Consider the following 12,933-nt stretch of genomic DNA (forward strand, 5'->3'; position numbering starts at 1 on the left):
TATTATAGTGTGTGCCAACCATTGTGCCTCCAGCTATTGCAAAACTACAACTGCCAGCATGCCCAGACAGCCTTCGGCTGTCTGGGCATGCTGGCAGCTGTAGTTTTGCAACAGCTGGAGGCACAATGGTTATGAAACGCTACTATTAGACGTATTTAGGAAGCTGAACACATTGCTTTTATAGCATTCAGCTTCCCTGATCATACATTGTGTATTATAGTGTTTCCCAACCAGCCTGCACCCCCCCCCCCAAGTTGTTAAAAAACTACAACTCCCAGCATGCCCGGACAGCCCACTGGTTATGAAACACTGGTATTAGATGTGTTTAGGAAGCGGAACACATTGCTTTCATAGCATTCAGCTTCCCTGATCATACATTGTGTATTATAGTGTGTCCCAACCAGTGTGCCTCCAGCTGTTTTGAAACTCTAACTCCGATAATGCCTGTAACTCCCTATAACTCCCATGAAGGCTGTTCGGGCATGTTGGGAGTTGTAATTTTGCAACATCTGGAGGCACACTCTTTGGGACACACTAAACTACACAATGTATTCTAGTGTTTCCCAACCATTGCGCCTCTAGCTACTGCAAAACTACAGCTGCCAGCATGCCCAGACAGCCTTCGGCTGTCTGGGCATGCTGGCAGTTGTAGTTTTGCAACAGCTGGAGGCACAATGGTTATGAAACGCTACTATTAGATGTTTTTAGGAAGCTGAACACATGTCTTTTATAGCATTCAGCTTCCCTGATCATACATTGTGTATTATAGTGTTTCCCAAACAGTTTGCCCCCCCCCCCTGTTGTTGCAAAACTACAAAACCCAGCATGCCCGGACAGCCCACTGGTTATGAAACACTGGTATTAGATGTGTTTAGGAAGCTGAACACATTGCTTTTATAGCATTCAGCTTCCCTGATCATTCATTGTGTATTATAGTGTTTCCCAACCAGTCTGCCCCCCCCCCCCCCCCCGTTGTTACAAAATTACAACTCCCAGCATGCCCGCACAGCCCACTGGTTATGAAACACTTGTATTGGATGTGTTTAGGAAGCTGAACACATTGCTTTCATAGCATTCAGCTTCCCTGATAATACATTGTGTATTATAGTGTTTCCCAACCAGTTTGCACCCCCCCCCCCTGTTGTTACAAAACTACAAAACCCAGCATGCCCAGACAGCCCACTGGTTATGAAACACCGGTATTAGATGTGTTTAGGAAGCTGAACACATTGATTTCATAGCATTCAGCTTCCCTGATAATACATTGTGTATTATGGTGTTTCCCAACCAGTCTGCCCCCCCCCCCCAGTTGTTAAAAAACTACAACTCCCAGCATGCCCGCACAGCCCACTGGTTATGAAACACTTGTATTGGATGTGTTTAGGAAGCTGAACACATTGCTTTCATAGCATTTAGCTTCCCTGATAATACATTGTGTATTATAGTGTTTCCCAACCAGTTTGCCCCCCCCCCCTGTTGTTACAAAACTACAAAACCCAGCATGCCCAGACAGCCCACTGGTTATGAAACACCGGTATTAGATGTGTTTAGGAAGCTGAACACATTGATTTCATAGCATTCAGCTTCCCTGATAATACATTGTGTATTATGGTGTTTCCCAACCAGTCTGCCCCCCCCCCCAGTTGTTACAAAACTACAACTCCCAGCATGCCCGGACATCCCACTGGTTTTGAAACACTGGTATTGGATGTGTTTAGGAAGCTGAACACATTGCTTTCATAGCATTCAGCTTCCCTAATAATACATTGTGTATTATAGTGTTTCCCAACCAGTCTGCCCCCCCCAGTTGTTAAAAAACTACAACTCCCAGCATGCCCGCACAGCCCACTGGTTATGAAACACTGGTATTGAATGTGTTTAGGAAGCTGAACACATTTCTTTCATAGCATTCAGCTTCCCTGATCATTCATTGTGTATTATAGTGTTTACCAACCAGTTTATGCCCCCCCTGTTGTTACAAAACTACAACTCCCAGCATGCCCGGACAGCCCACTGGTTATGAAACACTGGTATTGGATGTCTTTAGGAAGCTGAACGCATTGCTTTCATACAGCATTCAGCTTCCCTGATCATACATTGAGTATTATAAGGTGTCCCAACGGGTCTGCCTCTGGATTTTGGAAAACTACAACTCCCAGCATGCCTGGACAGCTAAGGGCTAAGTATCTGAGCAATGGTTGCGCACCTTCTTGGGCGAGGGGGAAGAGAGAGTCATTGAACCCCGCACACTGCCCGTTCTCGTTCCTGACTATACAAAGGTCGAGATCATTTACATTTAATCAGCAGAATGTGCCAATTCCTGCGGTTAATATCAATGGCTGGTTAGTCGTGATTAGCGCCAAGGCGGCCGCTGGCGGGGATTAGTGTAATCAGAAATCTATAAATATATTTAAATCATTTCAGTTTGTTCTAGAAGGTTCCTTTATACCCAAATATATCACATTATGTAACGACGGAGGAAGCCACTGGATACAAAAGGGAACAATGTAGGGACAAGAATTAACCCATGCCTGACCGGGAGCAGTGTGATAGCATTATAGCCGTGTTGTATAAGTATTGTAAATCGTGGCATAAAGGGGGTACTTCATTTTTTTTAATTTATTTTTTAACCCTTCATGATGTCTCTCCATACAAGGCAGGTGCCTACTTTCTATTAGAGCCAGAAATGGCTGGGATCAGAGATAAGTATGATCCTTGCCATTTAACCCCTTTAGATGCCGCGGTCAATAGTGACATATAAGTTACATAGTTAGTACGGGTTAAAAAAAAAAATGTCCATCAAGTGGTATAAGTGATATAAAAGTGGTTTGTCATCACCTCTGGGCTCTGATAGACCCCCCCACCCCCTCATCCTACACCCGAAACGGGATCACAATATGCTGAGTGGTTAAAGGGGTATTTCGGCTTTATACATCTTATCCCCAGCTGTCAAAGGATAGGGGATAAGATGTATGATCGCAGGGGTCCTGCCGCTGGGACACCTGCCATCTCAGTGCAGACCCCGGTATTCTCAGAGACAGAGACGTAACACCACGGTCACGCCCCCTCATGATGTCACGCAACGCCCCCTCCATTCATGTCTATGGGAGGGGGCGTGGCGTTCGCCACTCCCCCTCCCATAGACATGAATGGAGGGGGCGTTGCGTGACATCACGAGGGGGCGTGCCCATGATGTCACGTCTAGGTCTCGGAGACAGCGCTCAACACAGAATACCGGGGGCTGCACCATTATTGCGGGGGTCCCAGCGGCGAGACCCCTACGATTATACATCTTATCCCCTATCCTTTGGCAGCTTAGGATCTTCCCTCTTAGGACTCTTAAAGGGGTACTTTAGCATTTAAATACTTTCTCCATATCTTTAGGGGGTCCAACCTTTGCATGGAGTACGGGGTCAGCACAGGTTCCATGTATTCTCTATGGGAATGCCGTAGATACTCAAGTACATCTTTTATATATCTCTCGTCCTTCCATAGAGAATGCATGGAACGTGTGCCGACCTTGCGCTCCATTCAGCTTAAAGGGGTACTCCGGTGGGAAACTTTATTTTTTTTTTTTTTTAATCAACTGGTGCCAGAAAGTTAAACAGATTTGTAAATTACTTCTATTAAAAAAATCTTAATCCTTCCAGTAGTTATTAGCTGCTGAATACTACAGAGGAAATACTTTTCTTTTTGGAACACAGTGCTCTCTGCTGACATCTCTGTCCATTGTAGGAACTGTCCAGAGCAGCATATGTTTGCTATGGGGAATTTCTCCTACTCTGGACAGTTCCTGAAATGGACAGAGATGTCAGCAGAGAGCACTGTGCTCGTGATGTCAGCAGAGAGCTCTGTGTTCCAAAAAGAAAACAATTTCCTCTGTAGTATTCAGCAGCTAATAAGTACTGGAAGGATTAAGATTTTCTTAAAGAAGAAATTTAATTTTATGGCACCAGTTGATTTAAAAAATAAAAGTTTTCCATCGGAGTACCCCTTTAAAGATTCAGGACCCCATTCTGGAGATGTTGGATCCTCCGAGGATCAGACACATATCCCACAATCCTATGGATAGGTGATTAGTTGTTAAAGGCTGGATTACCCCTTCTAAAGGAGTACTCCGGAGAAAAAAATGTTTTCAAATTAACTGGTGCCAGAAAGTTAAACAGATTTGTAAATTACTTCTATTTTTAATCCTTCCAGTACTTATCAGCTGCTATATACTACAGAGGAAGTTCTTTCCAGTCTGACCAAAGTGCTCTCTGCTGACACCTCTGTCCATGTCAGGAACTGTCCAGAGTAGAAGCAAATCCCCATAGCAAACCTCTCCTGCTCTGGACAGTTCCTGACATGGACAGAGGTGGCAGCAGAGAGCACTGTGTTAGACTGGAGAAGAACTGGTCATAGACTTCACACCAGACCACTGTACAAACAAACTGAAGGCTGTTTTTTTTTGGCCACAGAATATGGTTTCACCTTAAGCACTTACTTCTTGAAATGGTGAGGTAGCGGCTGGTGGGGTTTTGGTGCCACAACGTTAGGAGAAGAGCCCAGGGCAGGACAATGAGCAGTGTGGTGAGAAGGTTGCGTCTCCTCAGCATGCTGTTCTGATTGTCCGTGATCGGTCATTTCTTTACCTGGAGGAAATGAGAAGATTGAAGATTTTTATTATTTTATATTTGGCATTTATTTTATTTCTGACACAGAAAAATCTATTCCAGTCACATTTCATATTATCGTCAATGACATTCATGGCTGAGACATTTAACAAATAGTTTTTGCGGAGTTCCCTTTCTTAAATTTGTAATACTGCCTACTATACATACAGGAATGTACCTACTATAATACTACCTCCTATATACAAGAAAATAACTACTATAATACTGCCTCCTATATACAAGAATACAACTACTATAATACTGCTCCTATATACAGGAATATAACCACTATAATACTGCGTCTTATATACAAGAATATAACTACTATAATACTGCTCCTATATACAAGAATATAACTACTATAATACTGCCTCCTATATACAAGAATACAACTACTATAATACTGCTCCTATATACAGGAATATAACCACTATAATACTGCGTCTTATATACAAGAATATAACTACTATAATACTGCTCCTATATACAAGAATATAACTACTATAATACTGCTCTTATATACAAGAATATAACCACTATAATACTGCTCCTATATACAAGAATATCACTACTATAATACTGCCTCCTATATACAAGAATATAACTACTATAATACTGCTCCTATATACAAGAATATAACTACTATAATACTGCTCCTATATACAAGAATATAACTACTATAATACTGCTCCTATATACAAGAATATAACTACTATAATACTGCTCTTATATACAAGAATATAACCACTATAATACTTCTCCTATATACAAGAATATAACTACTATAATACTGCCTCCTATATACAAGAATATAACTACTATAATACTGCTCCTATATACAAGAATATAACTACTATAATACTGCTCCTATATACAAGAATATAACTACTATAATACTACTCCTATATACAAGAATATAACTACTATAATACTGCTCCTATATACAAGAATATAACTACTATAATACTGCTCCTATATACAAGAATATAACTACTATAATACTGCTCCTATATACAAAAATATAACTACTATAATACTGCAGCTATATACAAGAATATAACTACTATAATACTGTCTCCTATATACAAGAATATAACTACTATAATACTGCTCCTATATACAAGAATATAACTACTATAATACTGTCTCCTCTACACAAGAATATAACTACTATAATACTGCACCTATATACAAGAATATAACTACTATAATATTGTCTCCTATATACAAGAATATAACTACTATAATACTGCTCCTATATACAAGAATATAACTACTATAATACTGCACCTATATACAAGAATATAACTACTATAATACTGTCTCCTATATACAAGAATATAACTACTATAATACTGCCCCTATATACAGGAATATAACTACTATAATACTGCTCCTATATACAAGAATATATCTACTATAATACTGCTCCTATATACAAGAATATAACTACTATAATACTGCCTCCTATATACAAGAATATAACTACTATAATACTGCTCCTATATACAAGAATATAACTACTATAATCCTGCTCCTATATACAAGAATATAACTACTATAATACTGCCTCCTATATACAAGAATATAACTACTATAATACTGCTCCTATATACAGGAATATAACTACTATAATACTGCTCCTATATACAAGAATATATCTACTATAATACTGCTCCTATACACAAGAATATAACTACTATAATACTGCCTCCTATATACAAGAATATAACTACTATAATACTGCTCCTATATACAAGAATATAACTACTATAATACTGCTCCTATATACAGGAATATAACTACTATAATACTGCTTCTATATACAAGAATATATCTACTATAATACTGCTCCTATATACAAGAATATAACTACCATAATACTGCTCCTAAATACAAGAATATAACTACTATAATACTGCCCCTATATACAGGAATATAACTACTATAATACTGCTCCTATATACAAGAATATATCTACTATAATACTGCTCCTATATACAAGAATATAACTACTATAATACTGCCTCCTATATACAAGAATATAACTACTATAATACTGCTCCTATATACAAGAATATAACTACTATAATCCTGCTCCTATATACAAGAATATAACTACTATAATACTGCCTCCTATATACAAGAATATAACTACTATAATACTGCCCCTATATACAAGAATATAACTACTATAATACTGCTCCTATATACAGGAATATAACTACTATAATACTGCTCCTATATACAAGAATATATCTACTATAATACTGCTCCTATACACAAGAATATAACTACTATAATACTGCCTCCTATATACAAGAATATAACTACTATAATACTGCTCCTATATACAAGAATATAACTACTATAATACTGCTCCTATATACAGGAATATAACTACTATAATACTGCTCCTATATACAAGAATATATCTACTATAATACTGCTCCTATATACAAGAATATAACTACCATAATACTGCTCCTATATACAAGAATATAACTACTATAATACTGCTCCTATATACAAGAATATAACTACTATAATACTGCTCCTATATACAAGAATATAACTACTATAATACTGCCTCCTATATACAAGAATATAACTACTATAATACTGCTCCTATATACAAGAATATAACTACTATAATACTGCTCCTATATACAAGAATATAACTACTATAATACTGCTCCTATATACAAGAATATAACTACTATAATACTGCTCCTATATACAAGAATATAACTACTATAATACTGCTCCTATATACAAGAATATAACTACTATAATACTGCCTCCTATATACAAGAATATAACTACTATAATACTGCTCCTATATACAAGAATATAACTACTATAATACTGCTCCTATATACAAGAATATAACTACCATAATACTGCTCCTATATACAAGAATATAACTACTATAATACTGCTCCTATATACAAGAATATAACTACTATAATACTGCTCCTATATACAAGAATATAACTACTATAATACTGCCTCCTATATACAAGAATATAACTACTATAATACTGCTCCTATATACAAGAATATAACTACTATAATACTGCTCCTATATACAAGAATATAACTACTATAATACTGCTCCTATATACAAGAATATAACTACTATAATACTGCTCCTATATACAAGAATATAACTACTATAATACTGCCTCCTATATACAAGAATATAACTACTATAATACTGCTCCTATATACAAGAATATAACTACTATAATACTGCTCCTATATACAAGAATATAACTACTATAATACTGCTCCTATATACAAGAATATAACTACTATAATACTGCCCCCTATATACAAGAATATAACTACTATAATACTGCTCCTATATACAAGAATATAACTACTATAATACTGCCCCCTATATACAAGAATATAACTACTATAATACTGCCTCTATATACAAGAATATATCTACTATAATACTGCTTCCTATATACAAGAATATAACTACTATAATACTGCCCCCTATATACAAGAATATAACTACTATAATACTGCCCCCTATATACAAGAATATAACTACTATAATACTGCTCCCTACATACAAGAATATAACTACTATAATACTGCTCCTATATACAAGAATATAACTACTATAATACTGCCCCTATAAATAACAATAAAACAAACATAACACTGTTCTCGTTGTACAGGAATGTTCTTCCCTCTTAGTATTTAAGGTCAGAGCAGCGTCCGGCAGTCTGCGGGTTACGGAGATTTCGCTGTTCTGCTCTATTTAAGAATAATTACATTCAGGCGCAGTAAAGCGGACATTCAATTTTTAGGACCTGACTTTGATATAACAACGCACCAGAAATAATAGGATACAAACGCATAAATCAGCACTTTGGTAATTGTCTGCGTCCACTTTTTCAGGTCGGAACTTTAGAAATTACCATTTTTAGTGGCTTTATCTGTCACATTGAGTTCTGGGGCCTTCAGGATCGTCTATTGGGGTTTTATTTCCAGCAGGACTGGTGTTCTTTACATTTATAGGAGATTTTATGGGATATACTATTAAAGCTGAATGGTGAAGAGCAAGGGGGCCCTTAAAGGGGTACTCCGGCGCTTAGACATCTTATCCCCTATCCAAAGGATAGGGGATAAGATGCCTGATTGCGGAGGTCCCGCTGCTGGGGACCCCTGTGATCTTGCACGCCGCACCCCGTTAAAATCAGTCCCCGGAGCGTGTTCGTTCCGGGTCTGATTACTGTCGATCACGGGGCTGGAGCGTTGTGACGTCACGGCTCCGCCCCTGTGTGACGTCACGCTCCGCTCCCTCAATGCAAGCCTATGGGAGGGGGCGTGACGGCCGTCACGCCCCCTCCCATAGACTTGCATTGAGGGGCGGAGCCTGACGTCACACGGTGGCGGAGTCGTGACGTCACGCTATTTCGCTTGTGTGGTTGGGATCCGAAGCCTCCAGCGCTGCCGGAAGCCGTTGAGGTGGGTGCTGCAGCTGAGATCCCGGGGGTCCCCAGCGGCGGGATCAGGCATCTTATCCCCAATCCTTTGGATAGGGGATAAGATGTCTAAGCGCCGGAGTACCCCTTTAAAATATACAATATCCGCTCTGAAGGGAAGTCAAAGGACCCCAACAGAGAAGAGCTGACGGTGGTCCATAGTAGTGTTGAGCACGAATATTCGTAATGCTAATTTTTATCGCGACTATCTGCACTTCAAGATTTTACAAATCGGGGATCTGCTGCGACTTGAGAGGTGACATCACGCCATGCCCCCTTGTGTCATCACGCCCCCTCCCATAGACATGAATGGAAGCGTGACGTCACGTCTTCAGTCCCGGAAACCTGGAGGATTCCGAAACTGGACATGCAGCTCCGTGTAGAATGGAGGTTCCTGGAGATCGCGGGGGGTCCCAGCCGCGGTCCCCCTGCGATCAGACAGCTTATCCTTTATCCTTTGGATAGGGGGTAAGATGTCTTTGCCCGGAATACCCCTTTAACCTACAAAGGGAAAACTACCTTCAGGGTGTCTTAGCTACAGGGGGCAAGTTATATATACGAGGGGGCTTGGTGCTGCATACAGAGAGGGGCAAGCTATGTTCAAGGGGGTCCTTTCTACAGGGGGGTCCTAAATAAAGGGGAAAATTACCCTTGGGGGTGCAAGCAACCAACAGGGGGTCCTTTATATGGGCAGACAAACTTCCTACCCCTTCGGTTACAACATATAGGGGGAAAACTACCTTCAGGGTTCTCCTACGTACAGGTGGCAATGTACCTTCGAGGGGGATCCTACCTGCAGGGGGTAAACTACCTAAACTGTAAAGTACCGTGAGAGTTTACATTTATTTATGAAAGAGCAGTGCATTGTGGGAGCCCAGATGACAGTCACATAGTTACAGCTATTGGGCAGATTCCATTAGATTGCAGCAGAATTGTCATTGTTGCTTCGGAAGTGAATAGAACAGAAAATGCGCTATAGCTCAAGAGCAGTAAAAAAAAAAAAAAAAAAAAATAAAGAGTAAAGCAAAGTATTTACAAAGTGCGGTGACTTTTTATGTAGATTTTACCGCAGTAATGATGGGAAACGTTGTTAATAAGCGGAGTTCTCCCTTTAATGTTACTCGTCTCTTGAAAAAGCAATCTTATTTATTTATTTATTTTTTAAAGTAATTTTTAAATAGATGAAAGAAGCGATAATTATTTGCGACTTTCGGCTTCCCCGCAGATGACATTCAATGGCAGGAACTCAGAGTCTGTCAACGCTTTGAGGGAAGGATCTATTTATTTTTGAAGGCTACAAGCTGTTTCTTTATGCAGCAATTTCCTGCCATAATTGATACATCAGAACCAGAATAATAAAATAGGACATGTTGTTTTAATTTGGTCGGGGTAAGGGGTTGGCGGTAGATGTGGGGATCAGCCAACCGAGCACCAGGGTCTCTATTGACCCCTCCCCTTCATATTGAGGCTCGTTTCCCTAAATAGGATGTTGAGACTGTTATGACACAGAAAGTGGTGTTGGTAAATGGCTATGCTGTGATACTCTGGGTGACAATCAGGGATGGGTTAAAGGGGTACTCCACCATACGATGATTTTAGTACGTACCTGGCAGACAGTAATAGACATGCTTAGGAAGGATCTGCGCTTGTCTTGGGGCTAAATGGCTATGTTGTGAGATTACCATAATACTGTGGCTAGCTTTTTGCGAATTGGTATTTCCTTTTTAATTTTTTTTTTTTTTTTTTACTACAAATCCCATAATTCCATTTTCCTCCCTCCCACACATCAGCCACCCCACCCATTGAAACATAAATGAGCTGCATCCATTCAAAAGACCTGTGCTTTTCAATCAGGGTGCCTACAGCTGTTGCATTAGTTGCAGATTGATCTCTCTCCCACCAAGCGATCGCTCCACCCATTGAAGCAGACAGGCTCCCTGTCATCAGCTGACTAGTGATGTAATGTCTCGGCCACATAGCAATCTGGGAAAAATCCGAAACAACAGCCATTTTGTATGCTGGTAAAAAGAAATATTGGGGTGAAAATCACAGAAGAATTGTGAGAAAACCGTCACACACAGGTACAGACACTGTATTATGGACTACACTAACTTTACAGCCCCTGTAGCATAGTCAAATAAATAAAAAAAAATTCCTGGAATACCCCTTTAAGGAAGGGCTGAGCACACAAGATACGTCAATAGGGAGGGCTATACATCACCTCATATTGCTTGTATAGTGCTGTTATTAGGCGACTTTATTTATGGAGCAGCCACTGTATTTTTTAAACCACTGTATAGCAGTATTTTGCTTGGTTACTCTCTATCTTATTTGGCCATTGTAAAATACTGCTATTTGGGCACTAAACTGCATAATACTTTTGGCTCCGCATGCCATTACATTTTATAAATATAGTCTATAGTGTAGAGCATTGGGTTGTATTTCTCAACCAGTGTACCTCCCGTTTCGAAACTACAACTCCTAGCATGTCCGAACAGCCAAAAGCGCACAAATAGGGAATGCACAAACAAATGTATAATCAGAATGATACAAGCCAAGTCGGTAACAGAGAAAGCTGTGCGGTACAGAATCACAATGCAATAGAATAGTCAGGAAACTGACCAAGAATATACACAAGATACAGAGGAGAAATGAAAACCAGAGACAAGGAAGCTTCTTTATCACAGGCAAGGAAATGGACAGAGCACCTTAAATAAGCTCAGCAGGGTGTGGATGCTAAGGGTGGACATGATTGGCCAGTTGTACACACCTCCTGATTGGCCTGAGCATAGTCAAGGTGAACAGGAGTGGCTGGAGCTGCTGCCAGAGCAAGAGACAAATATGCCCAGTTTTTCATGTTACCTTTTAGTATAGATACATGCCGCCGCTTCTAAAGCGAAAGTATCCTGGCTAGTCAGTCGGGCTGTTCGGGGCTGCCGCAGTGAAATCGCAGCGTCCCGAACAGCTTGCAGGACACCGGGAGGGCCCTTACCTGCCTCCTCGGTGTAAGATCGACGAATGACTGCTCCATGCCTGAGATCCAGGCAGGAGCAGTCAAGCTCCGATAACGCTGATCACAGGCGTGTTAATACACGCCAGTGATCAGCATAGGAGATCAGTGTGTGCAGTGTTATAGGTCCCTATGGGATAACAATGATCAGTATAAGAGATCAGTGTGTGCAGTGTTATAGGTCCCTATGGGATAACAATGATTAGTATAAGAGATCAATGTGTGCAGTGTTATAGGTCCCTATGGGATAACAATGATCAGTATAAGAGATCAGTGTGTGCAGTGTTATAGGTCCCTATGGGATAACAATGATCAGTCTAAGAGATCAGTGTGTGCAGTGTTATAGATCCCTATGGGATAACAATGATCAGTATAAGAGATCAGTGTGTGCAGAGTTATAGGTCCCTATATGTGGTATCGCCGCGTGCGTAAATGTCCAAACTATAAAAATATATTGTTAATTAAACCGCACGGTCAATGGCGTACGCGCAAAAAAATTCCAAAGTCCAAAAAAGCGTATTTTGGTCACTTTTTATACCATTAAAAAATTAATAAAAAGTGATCAAAAATTCCGATCAAAACAAAAATCATACCAATAAAAACTTCAGATCACGGCGCAAAAAATGAGCCCTCATACCGCCCTGTTTGTGAAAAAATAAAAAAGGTATAGGGGTCAGAATAGGACATTTTTAAACGTATAAATTTTCCTGCATGTAGTTATGATTTTTTCCAGAAGTGCGACAATATCCAACCTATATAA

At 39.7% G+C, this 12,933-nt stretch overlaps 1 protein-coding gene across 1 annotated transcript in view; it reads right to left on the reverse strand.

Annotated features, from left to right (window-relative positions):
* LOC130357271 (galactosylgalactosylxylosylprotein 3-beta-glucuronosyltransferase 1-like) overlaps positions 1–12,933 on the reverse strand; it is a gene marked incomplete in the record, with an annotated part of 202,076 nt that overhangs the window by 41,045 nt on the left and 148,098 nt on the right. The window contains 1 exon segment of the mRNA XM_056559901.1: positions 4,487–4,634. Within this exon segment, the coding sequence (XP_056415876.1) occupies positions 4,487–4,598 (112 nt within the window).

This window comes from Hyla sarda, chromosome 2 (genome assembly GCF_029499605.1).
Source record: "Hyla sarda isolate aHylSar1 chromosome 2, aHylSar1.hap1, whole genome shotgun sequence".
In the NCBI taxonomy this organism is placed as follows: Eukaryota; Metazoa; Chordata; class Amphibia; order Anura; family Hylidae; genus Hyla; species Hyla sarda.